The 13,872-nt window shown below is 37.4% G+C and overlaps 1 protein-coding gene across 12 annotated transcripts in view; it reads left to right on the forward strand.

The window, feature by feature from the left end:
* ST7L (suppression of tumorigenicity 7 like) overlaps positions 1-13,872 on the forward strand; it is a 138,468-nt gene that overhangs the window by 624 nt on the left and 123,972 nt on the right. For 6 of the 12 annotated variants that reach the window (XM_006092530.3, XM_006092520.3, XM_014458975.2 and 3 more), the window contains exons 2-5: positions 1,359-1,441; positions 6,111-6,273; positions 7,503-7,557; positions 10,998-11,113. In XM_006092530.3, coding sequence (XP_006092592.1) covers positions 1,359-1,441; positions 6,111-6,273; positions 7,503-7,557; positions 10,998-11,113 — 417 coding nt within the window. Of the gene's footprint in view, positions 1-40; positions 294-341; positions 400-1,358; positions 1,442-4,716; positions 4,847-6,110; positions 6,274-7,502; positions 7,558-9,815; positions 9,881-10,997; positions 11,114-13,872 lie in introns of those variants that run through there. The other 6 variants (XM_014458980.2, XM_023757061.1, XM_023757062.1 and 3 more) reach the window with 6 other exon arrangements.

The raw sequence follows: 13,872 nt of genomic DNA on the forward strand, positions 1-13,872 counted from the left end.
GCCAAGCGGGTGTTGGGGGGGGTCAAAGGCCAAAGGGCAGAGGTTCAGTGGTCCCTGGAGGGCTCCGGGGAAGGAGGCGGCGGCGCGCGGGGACTCCGTGGGTTTCTTTTCTCTGGGGCCGTCGCTCCGCCGCCGCCTGTCAACGCCGGGCCGTGGCCACCGGCTCCTCCCGGACCCGAGGTCCGCCTCCCCGCTGCCCGCGTCTCCCCGGGGCGGAGCCCCCCACCTGACGGGACCGACCGGGGCCCTCGCAGACCGGGATGCAGGACTTAGACACACAACCCCCGCCATTGGTAGGATCCCGGGAAAATCGGGCCTGCGAGCTGCCCGCCCGACGGCCCGCCGCTCCCCCGGGCCGTGCCCGGCCGAGCCCACGAAGACGAGCGCTCCTCTACTCGAGTGTATGAGGCCCCGGATCCTGGCCAACCGCCCTCGTGTTTTAAATAGTTCTGTCAGCACAAAGTTTTCGTGAGATTTTTTTTTTTTTGTCTGTTCGTTGTTAGGGTTTTACCTTCGGTAATAAACTAGAGAAATGCAGGTAGTGAAGGGAGAGAGAGCCCCACACGGCGGTGGGCCCTCGCCACGTCGGCGGACAGCTCGCCACGTGGCCCGGGCGGAGGTTCCTGCAGCCCGGACGGCGGCCTCGGCCCGGGTGGGAGCAGCTCTGTTAGGTCGCGACTGCAGTTTAAATGCCCCCCTTTCTGTTCCATGAGATGGCACGGAATGCTGGGATAATGCTCCGAAATGGTTTTGATTTTTTTTTTTTGAACATAGTTATTATGTACATTCAGATACAGCGAACACAAAAACATGCTAAATAACTGGGCCTTCCTACCCGGTTTGGTGGAGCCAATGCGGCGGTCTCTGTAACCGGTTAATGAAGTGCCCACTGGTGGTTATTCCACTCAGTGAAAGTGTGTCATTTATCTTCCTACCTGTTAACCAGGTACACCATTTAGATGAGACTAGTGAAGTATTATGCATTTTTATGTCTAAAATCCAAAGTATTTATGAGACAGTTTATTTGAAGAGTCTGACCCAGACTTTGAGCTCTCGGTTTGTTGCTATTCTCCTTGGGCTGTTTTCCCTGCTCGAACCAGCCCAGCTACTCCACCAGCCCAGCTACTCCACCAGTCCAGCTCCTGGCCACGGAAAAGCAAGTTTTTTTTTGAGGGTAGCATACAATGGGACGTTAAAGTAGCTTCTAAAAAATTACAACTTTCTCAAATGAATGTCATACTAGATATTAATCCACTTATGTTCCCCCACTTGTAAAGACACCTGCGTATTTGTAACTTGAGTACTTTGAATTTGCATTTTTTTTAAACTTTGATTTTTTTTTTTTTTCCTTTTGGCAGTGACAGTATTTTTAAATTCACTGACGTCCAAATTCTATGTGGCACTTACAGGGACATGTTCTTTGATATCAGGACTAATATTTGTAAGTAGTTTCCATTTCCTTCATGCTTTTGTATTTATCTAAAGAGCACAACTCTTTATACAGTTACAATAATTATAAATACGTGTAGATCAGCATCCTCAAAATGTGTTCAGTATCTTGAAAAAGCCACCGCATCTCCTCTCCACTTTTAGAGATTGACAGTATGCAGTTGTGTATAAAAGACTTACATTATGTAGGGGATTGAGAGGTGAATTGCATTTAAATGCTTGCAGGGCCCATCTTGGTAACAACAATGAGTGAAATGGGCACAGTGTAAGAACTGAATTCTTACTTTGAACACTGGGTAGACTGGACAATGCATGCTACTTCTAGGAAGGGCTAAAGCTGATTGTTGCCATGTAGACTTGTGGACCATTATTACCAGATTTTCCAAATGATCCCAAGAGAACCTGGATACACAAGTTTTTATATAAAATCTCACAATATGTTAATGTTGGCAGCATTGGACAAACTAAAAATTTATCTGTGTCTTGAATTCAGCCTATAGGCTGCCAGTCATCTTCTCTGGAGTGTTTAAGAGCAGGATTTGAATCAGGTTAACCCGCACTTTGGTGGTGTGACTTAGGGCACATTAATTAACTTTTCTATCCCCCAGTTTTCTCAAGTGTAAACTGGGGGGTAATAATAGTATCTACTTCATAGGATTATGATGACTAAATAAGGTAAGGTGTGTAAAAGTAACAAACTGGTAGCTCATATAGAGTGAACATTTAATGAATTTGGGCTATTGTTATTCTGAGAAGTCCTACAATAAAGAAGTCAATTTAACTTTAATTCAGCTTTTTCTTGTCTTATTTCATCCAGCTTGCATTTTTAATTCAAAAATTTTTTTTCAAGTTTATACTTTTTGTTAACATCCCTAGTAATGGAAGAAACTTTGGAAAAGTATTGCTACACATACAAATCTTAGGAAGTATTATGGTGTGCATGGCCAAGGAATTTTTCTGTACTTTTTTCTCATCTCTAGGTGGTGCTCTCCAGCTATAGTAGAAATAACAGCATTTGTATTGGAGTGTTTTGGTTTTGTCTTTTTTTTAGAAGGACTAACACTTGACCATTTTGTTAAAGTGAAATGCCAGACAAGAAAGGGATTTTCCTCTTGACTTAAAAAAAGTTATTGAGGAATTCAGGATGAAAACTATGGGTTAATATACCAGTAAGCCTCAAAATGTATTGATTTATAAAGTCCATTCATAATTAAGCATATTTAGTCAATCAGTATGAGTCAAAATAAAGAAAATGATCTTTAAACAGCTGATGTAATAGAAAAAGCATTGGTTTTAGAACTAGAAGATGTGGTTTTAAGTCTTGACTCTGCCACTTACTGGCTTATAACTGGGCAAATCACATAAATTCTGAGCCTTTTTTAAAAAAAATAATCTTACTGATTTTTTACAGAGAGGAAGGGAGGGGGGTAGAGAGTTAGAAATATTGATGAGAGAGAAACATCGATCAGCTGCCTCCTGCACATCTCCTAGGTGGATGTGCCCGCAACCAAGGTACATGCCCTTGACTGGAATTGAACCTGGAACCTTTCAGTCTGCAGGCCAATGCTCTCTCCACTGAGCCAAACCGGTTAGGGCTAAATTCTGAGTCTTAATTTCCTGATTTATAAGGGGAAATTTATATATATGTTATATATTATCTTTTAAATCTTATTTATTTATTGATTTTTAGAGAGGAAAAAGAGAAACATCGATTTGTTGTTTCACTTATTTATGCATTCATTGGTTGATTCTTGCATGTGCCCTGACTAAGGATTGAACCCGAAACTTGGCACATGCTCTAACCAATTGAGCTATCCAGCAGGGATACATACGATCTTTTTAAACCAAAGTTTTTTTTTGTTTTGTTTTGTTACTCCTCACCTGAGGATATTACTCATTGATTTTTAGAGATAGTGGAAGGAAGAGGGAGAGACAGAAACATCACTGTGAGAGAGACACGGCGATTGGTTGCCTCCTGCATGTCCCAACAAGGGCTGGGGATCGAGCTTGCAACTGAGGTACAATGCCCTTGACTGTAATTGAACCAGGGACTGTTCAATCTGCAGACTGATGCTCTATCCACTGAGCCAAACTGGCTAGGGCTAAACCAAAGTTTTAAAATTAGGAAACATCTTAAAGGTTAAATTTTGTCATCACTCTTGCAAAATTGATGAGTTTTCATTAGCAAAGGTTATGTTTATAATTTCTTTCACCACCTGGACTTACCAAACTTGTGTGTATACACACACACTTACATATATACATACACTGTGGTATGTTTCAGAGGTAGTCTGTGTAATGGTTAGAACCTCTGAAGTCAGGTAAACCTGAGTAAGAATCCTAGCTCTACCAAGTATGGATGGTGTGAACCAGAGCTAGTTATTTAAAGCTGGAATAGATGTTCTTTCTGAAATCAGTTGTGAGAATGCGTGTAAAGAACTTGGCACAATGCTTGGTAAGTATTAGCAATTATTATTGCTCATTTGTGTTAAGAAGTTGACTCAAAAGGTGAATAAAAACAACTAACATATTAACTAATTAAAAAACTGCCAACACTTCATATAGTGAAGGACAGACATTTTGTCATTGTTGCCTTTATGATTAATGTCCCTGACTGATGTAATATAAATCTTGTCTTTTCTGTCACATGAATAACTTCTGATTTGTGATTTCGTTTGGTTGTTTTAAAGAAGTTTCATCCCATTTCTTAGTAAAAGAAGCCAATCTGGGGCTATATTTGGTGGTGATTAACTGCCTGCTAACTCAGTAAAAGAAAGCAGGAAAAGCCATTATAGACTGAGCATAAGACGTTAGTGGCATGATAGAAAAAATTCTGCCCCTTGATTTTCTAGCACTGTCCTATAAATGTTACAGCATTTGGTCCATGGAGTAATTGGGCTGCAGTGTACAAAATGACATCATACTTTTGGCAACTTTTTAACATGTTTGTTCTGTTGTTTACTGAAGCAAAAAATAACATTCTTAAAGGTTTAAAAACTGATACCTCTCTCTCTGTCTCACAGATCATAGCAAAATAGTTTTTAAAGAGATTGTAGTCTCTTAAGTAGTGTGGATATGTTTGTTTATTCTTTAAGTAAAGTAATACCAGCACATTTGTCTGCTACAGGGTAGAGAATAGTCTATCAGTTGACTTTGTAAGGGAAGGTGGTCCACAAACAAGAGAAGGAAGGTATTAAAGTTATTTTACAGTCAGAATATAGAAAACTAGTTACTAGTCATTTGAACAGTTTTAATCTATAAAGTCCCTGATTGATTGATGATTCATTTAACAAATATTTAGAAGTAGCCTTTTATCTCTTCGGCACTCTTTTAGATGTTGGGGATACCATGGTAAGCAGATAAACACAGCTCTGTCCTCACGAAATGTGGTCTACAGGTGATTATGGACATTGATTCATTTGACATTTTTAAAATTTAGTGCCTAGAGGGTTTCACACAGTGTTTCTGAGCTTGTAGCAATGAACAAAACGGGAAAAAATCCTTGTGGAGCTTACATTATATTAAAGCAATATATAATAAAAGATAAATAAGTAAAACAAATAGTATGTTCTTACTATTAGTGGTAAGTGCTAAAGGAGAAAATGAAGCAGAAAAAGGCATATGAAGTGTCAGAGGAGAAGGCTGACATTTTATACAGGGAAGTTGGGGAAGGCCTCACTGAAATAGTGATTCTTTAGTAAGGAAGGAAATGAGGAAGCTAGCTGTGCGATTGTGTTACTCCTTCCTAAAGGGGTAGTGTTCTTTGGGTGCTTGAAAGATAGCAACAAAATCAGTTGTTTAATTATTACAAGTGAAACTATTACTATCAAAGGATAATAACAAGATCCAGTGGGAGTACAGCTTTCTGTTTGTGAATCAGGAAAAGTTCCCCAATGATGTGTCATTTAAGCTGTAACCCAAAAGAGTCAGGCAAAGGGAGTTGAGAAAGTTGGAGTGTTCAAATGTGAAACTTTCTGCTAATTCAGCACAAAGAGCTTCTTTTGATTCCTCTTTTTGTAATAGTGATAAACCATGGAAACAGAAAAAAGTGAATATTCTGATTTTTAAATGGTCCAAAATTGGAATCAACCTGATCCTTAACCTACATTGATAATACTGTCAAAGACTGGAATAGTACTTTTTTTCTCAAGGGACACTTATAATTCTTATTAACCATATTTAGTAGATAGGACATTGATGTTCTGAGAGGTTAGCAGTTAAGTGACTTGCCCAAAGCACAAAGCTAATAAGTAGATAGCAAAATTGGGAGTCAAATGGGGGCATTCTAAACCTAGTCTAATCCATCATGCTAGTTGTTTCAAACTTATTTTTTTTTCAATTATACTACAGATAGAATAAAATGACAATGTAATATAACATAATCTATAGATTAAACCTTTTTATTGTTTTTAATGCTTTATTTACAGATGTATTTCTTTTCATTTTGCCTAAGCTTGTCTAAATTTCATGACAAAGCTATGAAGTATTTCACTTTTGCTCGCATATGTTATTGGGTAATCTTATATTTGGCTTATTTTTTTGGAAGGAGAGTACATTTAAAATGCTGAATTAAAGGAACATCTTGAGATAATGTTTTAATTTGAGCTCATATCTGCTTATTAGTTCTGTATTAAGTGAAAGATGTTTTCTGTTTGTCATAGATATTTGAATGGTGGTACTTCCATAAACATGGTACATCTTTTATTGAGCAAGTGTCGGTAAACCATTTGCGACCATTGATGGGAGGAACAGAAAGAAGCATGTCAGAGCCAGCTTCTCTTTCCAGCAGCAGAGAAAGTGAAAACAGCCGACAGAATGTGTCAGGTGATTACTTATCTAATGTTTTCAGAGCTATATAGTTAGTCTTTAGAGCTGTATAGTTAAGGTTGTGTTTAGCTGTGGGAGATAGAAACTCACAACAATAGAGAGAAGTTTGTCTATCCATGTATATATCGATCTAGAGAGTGAGGATCATCAGAGACCCAGACTCCTATTTTGTTAGCCTGCCGTCTCCAAATGCAGTTTGGCCTTGTGGTCTAAGACAGCCACTCTGGCTCCACCTATCATATCCACAGTCCAATCAGCAGGAAGGAGATTAGGCCAGGAGGACAATCCTCATACTTGGTATTGCTTGTTTTACTGGGCTAGCCAGTAACGAATCCAATGACGACCAGTATGATTTGGTGTCGCTGCCTTGACTCGGGCTAAAGTACTAGCAGTTTTACCCACCATTGATTTTATACCATCAGCTCAATTTTGCAGTACTGGGACTAGGGTGAAGTATGTCAGGTGCCTGGGCACAAAATTTAAGTCCTCACTCTCAGGGTTGAGTTCAAGTCAACACAATTCAAAAGGCAAATAATGGCTGGGTAGCTCAGTTGGTTAGAATGTCATCCCCATACATCAAGGTTGTGAGTTCAATCCCCACAGTCAGGGCACATACAAAAGTCAACCAATAAATGCATAAATAAGTTGAATAGCAAATTAATGTTTCTCTATCTTTCTCCCTTCCTCTCTCTCACTCTCTCAAACAAAAATCAATTACAAAAATAAAAGGGCCCTGGCCGGTGTGGCTCAGTTGGCTGAGCATCCTCCCTATGTACCGAGAGGTCGGCAGTTCGATTCCTGGTCAAGGCACATGCCTGGGTGGCTGGCTCCTCCCCAGTAGGGGGCATGCTGGAGGCAGCTGATCGATGTTTCTCTCACGTCGATGTTTCTCTCCCTCTCCCTTCCTCTCTCTCTAAAATCGATAAATCATTTAAAAGAAATAAAAGGGAGAAACTTAAAACCAAACAGATAATCACATTATAATATGGTAAGTGCTATAATTGAATTATGAACCAAATGCTGTGAAGACAGAAATAAGGGAATGACTAGATTTAATTGTATGCTCCGTGACAGTAGGGTGATCCATGCCTTACTTATCTTTGTGCTATCAGTGGCTAGCACTGTACTTAGTATACAGTGACTATACAATAAATGTTGGCGAATTAAGGTTTAACAGCATTTGATTAAATTGTCTCACTTCCTCCCTTTTCTCCTTTGTTTTTTAGAATGCAAGGTATGGAGAAACCCTCTAAACCTTTTCAGAGGAGCAGAATATAGGAGGTAATACATTTTGCTTTCAGTATAATTACAACATTGGTTTTAGAGTAAAAGTATTATGGAAACACTTGTTTTTATAACTATATCATAGCCCTTTTAGTTGGAGATACTGATATATACTAGTAAGATAAAATGATTAGCAGTTTAGTTGTCAGCATCTTGATAGTACTTATTATAATAGTGTTCATAATGCATAATAAGTATACATTTGACCCCCGGTTTATGGCTGAAAGCCTTTTCAAAGAATTTATAAGATTAAGAAAAAATTACAAATGTCAGTATATTCCTGTGCATATGTACTCGATTTCAAAATTTATTTGAACATTCACTAGAAAATATCAATCTGAATGTGAATATGAATTTCATTTGTGCCACAGTCCAGGGTGTAATACTTTTATATTGTATTTTATATTGCCATTTTCTATGCTCTACTGTATCCATTTCTCTCCTGGTTTATACACTAAATGAGAAAACATCTTTTGAAACTTATGACCAAAGATAGTTTACTTTTATTTATTTATTTATTTTTAAAAAATATATTTTATTGACTTTTTACAGAGAGGAGGGGAGAGGGATAGAGAGTTAGAAACATCGATGAGAGAGAAACATCCATCAGCTGCCTCCTGCACACTCCCTACTGGGGATGTGCCCAAAACTAAGGTACATGCTCTTGACCGGAATCGAACCTGGGACCCTTGAGTCCGCAGGCCGACGCTCTATCCACTGAGCCAAACCGGTTAGGGCAGTTTACTTTTATTTTGAGAAGGGCTGTGTTTTACCTGGAGATAGACTGGGCATGTTATTTAATTCATTGAACAAGAAACGTTATGTGTCTGTTATGTATGGGCACTGTGTAAAATGATGGGGATACTAAATGATTAAGTAATAATCTTTGTGCTTAAGGACTTGATAGTGTAGGACAGTCAGTCCTGGGAAGTGAAAACTAGGCTTTTATGAGAGATGCCACTAGCCTGTATTAAGGGATTCTGCAAGAGACAGATCCTTGAACTTCTCACTGTGTTTATTAAAAAAGGTTTTAGGCTATTCTTTGTTATATTTTATAGTGTCTACTTCATGAAGGTTTTAAAGAGAAGTTTCTTTTCTTAGTATCAAGAACACGTATGCTTCTTTGAATGATTAGTTTATCTTAATATAAAAGTCCAAATTGCAATGATAATAATTGTGTGGTCATATTGTAGCTAACCCTTAGCAAGTGTATATATTTCATGTTAGCCTCATTCCAGATTCCATTTTATGGCCCAATCCTAGTTTTTACTTTACTTAGTGTTTTTAATTTACTTCTAGTTTATGTTATTGACTAGAGCAGTGATGGCGAACCTATGACACGCGTGTCAGAGGTGACATGCGAACTCATTTTTTTGGTTGATTTTTCTTTGTTAAATGGCATTTAAATATATAAAATATCAAAAATATAAATCTTTGTTTTACTATGGTTGCAAATATAAAAAAATTTCTATATGTGACATGGCACCAGAGTTAAGTTAGGGTTTTTCAAAATGCTGGCACACCGAGCTCAAAAGGTTCACCATCACTGGACTAGAGGCCCAGTGCACGAATTCATGCACCAGTGGGGTCCCTTGGCCTGTCCTGCGGGATTGGGCCAAAACCGGCTCTCCAACATCCCCTGAGGGGTCCTGGATTGTGAGAGGGCGTAGGCCAGGCCAAGGGACCCCACCGGTGCATGATCGGGGCTGGGGAGGAACGCGGGAGGTTGGCCAGCCGGGGAGGGACTGCGGGAGGGCTCCAGGACATTTCCGGCCTGTCTTGCTCAGTCCTGATCGGCTGGACCCCAGCAGCAAGCTAACCTACTGGTTGGAGCATCTGCCCCCTAGTGGTCAGTGCATGTCATAGTGAGCGGTTGAGCGGCCTTAGCATATTATGCTTTAATTGGTTGAATGGCCAACCAGATGACCGGACACTTAGCATATTAGGCTTTTATTATATAGTATATTATACATTATATTTTTAACTGCTTTAAATCATTTTGGGAATAATGTAGATTGTTAATAATTAATTTTTTATGGTTTTAGAATGGATAGCAAAACTGTTAAGTGAATAAGAATTTTCTTTTCCTTTTTCTCTTTATGATAATTTCTTGCAGAATAGCTAAAAACGTTAAATAACAAGGCAACTCATACTATTAAATAACTTAACATCTTTAGTACTTATATAAATAATATTTACAATGTGCTTTTAAAGTGCTTTTTCTTCAGATTATAAAATGTACGTATATTCATTGTAGGAAATGGGAAGAAAACAGAGATGTATGAAAAAGAAAGTAAAGATCACCTCTTTTTACCACTAAGTAATAATTACTATTAGTATTTCCATCCAGTCTCTCTTCTGTATGCATGTATAGAATCAAAACTTCAACATCACAATGTGTGGAATTCCCAAAGAATTTCTTCAAAATCATGATTTTTAGTACTTGTATTTACCATACCTTCTCTACTGCTTGCCTATCTGGGTCATAGATTTCACTGTTAACATTTACAGTAGAGGGATATCTCTCTACATAAATATTTAACCACATATATGATTATTTCCTTAGAGTTGATTTGTAGCACTGGGATTACTGAATCAAGGGGTGTGAACAGTTTTTTCCCCTTCCCTTTAATCTTATTTTGATTATGGAAAATTTGAAAAATAAACAAAAGTAGAGAGGATGGTATAATATAATATACTAGTATACCCATCCCCTAGGTAGGTGTAAATATTTTTAAGATTCTTGATAGATATTGCCTAATTGATTTCTAGAACCAGAAATATAAATGCCAATTTACATGATACCAGCAGTATGTGTGAGTCCATATTCCACCTAACAATATATACATATTTGCCAATTTAATAGGTGAAAGTAAAAATTATTTGTTTTAATTTGCTATTTGTTAATGACTAATGAGATTGCACATTTTAAAATGTATTTATTAGCCAATCTGTTAACGTGCTATTGTGAGTCTCGGGGGAATATGAAAGTTTAAATTTCTAATTTAGTAACATCTGAGAAAAGTTCCTCTTTGCTTTTATGCTTTAAAAGCCCTTTACCATCTTGATATCTAGTGAAAATCAACCTGTTTTTTTCTTTCTTTGTACTTTTACTTTTAATCATTCTAACTCACTGAAAATGTACTGAAGTATACTTAAAAAGGTATATATCTGAGGCAAATTGTCTTATCCCTTCAAATCCAATTTTGAAACAGTGTTTGTTGAATAATCTAGCCTTTCCCTTTTCATTTTTTATGTTCTGTTCTACTCTAAGTAGTTTGTATAGGTTATCTCTTTTTTATTCATTATAATAAGCTTTTAAAACATCCTGAAATGGAATTTTTAGCAGCATATGTTTGAATTTTAAATAGTGTCTGTTATAGCAAATCAATACTCTCTCATGTTTGATTTACATATTTTCTTTTGTTTTGGTAAAGACTCACTTGGGTGACTGGTAAAGAGCCACTTACATACTATGACATGAATTTGTCAGCTCAGGACCATCAGACCTTTTTCACCTGTGACACAGACTTTTTACGTCCTTCAGACACAGGTATGTGTCATCTCTGTTCATGGGATAAGCAGTGGTCATGAAGATTATTTTTAAAGCTCTTTATAGTTATTTATTATAATATACAAAGTTATTTGGCTTGGAGTTGTTTGCATTATTGATAAGAAAGCCAGATTAAATTGACTAATTATGGTTGTAAACTAGGCTGTTACACTACTTTTCCTTCTTATAAGGAATTTATTTTATTAAAATATTGCTTCTACTATCACTTTAAAAAATCTTTCAGATAAACTGCAGCAACTGCTTATGCAGAGAAAAATGTACCCAGTTTGGTCTGGAAAATTAACACCTGCAATTATACATACGAGAAAAGAGTAAGATAAAGTATAAACATTGGGGCATGGCATGTAGAGAAAAATGGGACATAATTTTATTCCAGTTATAAGTTAGAGATGCATTTAAAGTGGTGGAAGATCATAGAAATGTCTGTTTAATTCTCTCTAAGCTCTTTATAGAAAAAATATTGAGACTCTTAAATGTACGGCTAGCTTTCTAATTTGAATGCCCTTTTCCTCCTTATCTATCCTTCTGCTTCTTTCTATCCTTCAGGCTCCAAATTAAAAGTCACATTCTCTAGAAAGTCTTCTCTGGGATCTTCTTTCTTCTCTGCAGTTCTACAGTGCTTAGTTCAAACCTCAATGAAACAATTTTCAACCACAAACAATTATTTGTTAATGTTCTTGTGTTGCTTTAATGTTTGTCCTCCCCACTAGGGTATGAAACTTTGGAAAGCAGGTAATATATTCCATCATCTTTGAATTCCTATCGTCTGGCACAGTGCCTGGCATACTGTAAATATTAATATTTATTATCTGATGAAAGTATGAATGAATGAGTGGTGTTGGTGTCACAGATGTCTTCAGCAATTTCACTAATAATAGTTAACACTTGTAAAGCACTTATTATGCACCAAGCATTGTTCTAAGAAATTTATATAAATGTACTAATCATCTTATGAGGTAGGTACTATTATCAGCCTTATTTTAAAAATAAAAAACCAGTGGTAGCCCTAGCTGGTTTGGCTCAGTGGATAGAGTGTTGGCCTGTGGACTGAAGGGTCTTGGGTTCGATTCCAGTCAAGGGCACATGCCCGGTTGCAGGCTTGATCCCCAGTAGGGGTCATGCAAGAGGCAACCAGTCAATAATTCTCTCTCATCATTGATGTTTCTATCTCTTTCTCCCTCTCCCTTACTCTCTGAAATCAATTAAAAAAAAAAAAAAAAAGAACCAGAGGTAAAGGGGAATCAAGTAACATGCCTAAGTCATCTAGCTATCTATAATAATAAAAGCATAATATGCTAATTAGACTGGACGTCCTTCCGGAGGAAGCCGAGGCTGCCATGGAAGCCCGAGTCCTGGGTGCCGGAGGGAAGCCAGTGCCGGCAGCTGGGGAAAGGAAGGCCTACTCTTGCACGAATTTTGTGCATCGGGCCTCTAGTTAAATGATAAAGCTAGGTTTCAAATTCAAGTCTAGCTCTTAACCACTAAACTACTGCCACATTGCCACTATTACTCATCACATCGACAGGCAGAAAAAGATCACCCACTAATAACGAGGGTCTGAAAAATAGCCAATTTTCCAGCATTGAAGTGAGTTCATTGTGATATCTCTTTGCTGGATTAAATATACTAAGGATGGGTGGTAGCAGGAAACCCTAGGATATTCGGTATTCTTACATTAAAGGGTTTAATTGTAAATAGTTGAAAAAGCAATTGCTTTTATGTTTATATGCTTAATGTTTACATTAATGGCAAAAGTATAGCAACCATGGCTGTCCACTAAAGCTGTCGTCTTAAAACATTTTTGTTCACATACCTCCTAAGAGAATTTTGAAAAACGATGTATCCCTTTTCACTTAAAAAAAGAAAAATCCACTGAAGGGTGTTTTTAGAGAGAGGAAGAATAAGAGACAGGCAGAGAAAGAGAAACATCCATGCCAATCGGTTATCTCCTGTAGGGCATGGGATCCAACCTGAAACCTAGGTATGTGCCCTGACTGGGAATCAAACCTGAAACCTTTAGGTGTATGGGATGATGCTTCAATGAATTGGGCTGCCTGGCCAGGGCTCCCTTCACATATTTTTAAGTTGATATCATAAGGTTAAATAATTGCAAAGAATATGGTTTTTGACATATTATAAATATAAAAATTTGAAAACGAAACTAGAATATCCTATATTTGAATGTAATTCAAGAATGTAATGACTTGATACATACCATTATCTGTTGAAAAATACATGAATAAATACCCTTTAACAGTAGTAGATTTTATATAAGTCCTTTTTGTTCTGGAATTTATATCCATCCCAAGCTTCATATGATTTTAATATGATTATTTTGTGCTTGAGAGTCTTTTATCACATATATGAGTTTTCCACAATAAATTTTTAGTATAAATAAAAAAATTAATTTTCTTTGACCATAAGGTTCTAAATGGTATTGTGTACTTTAATTATATTTTTGTCAAATCCTTGGAGCTCCATATTTGGCTCTTTCAACTTTGGAAAATGTCCTCCGTATAATCTAGTTGGCTGGCTGAGTTCTCATTGTCAATCCTACTAACCATATCAGACTTATTTTCTGACAAAGTCTGACTTCATTTGTCAATTCAGATAAACATATTAACATGCATCCTATGGTAGCCACTCTCTTCTGAATTCAGATTATAAGATAGAGAGATAGAGTCTCAGAGTCTTGTAGCTTTGCCTAGACCAGGGGTGGGCAAACTTTTTGACTCGAG

Source organism: Myotis lucifugus, unplaced genomic scaffold (genome assembly GCF_000147115.1).
Source record: "Myotis lucifugus unplaced genomic scaffold, Myoluc2.0 scaffold_101, whole genome shotgun sequence".
NCBI lineage: Eukaryota > Metazoa > Chordata > Mammalia > Chiroptera > Vespertilionidae > Myotis > Myotis lucifugus.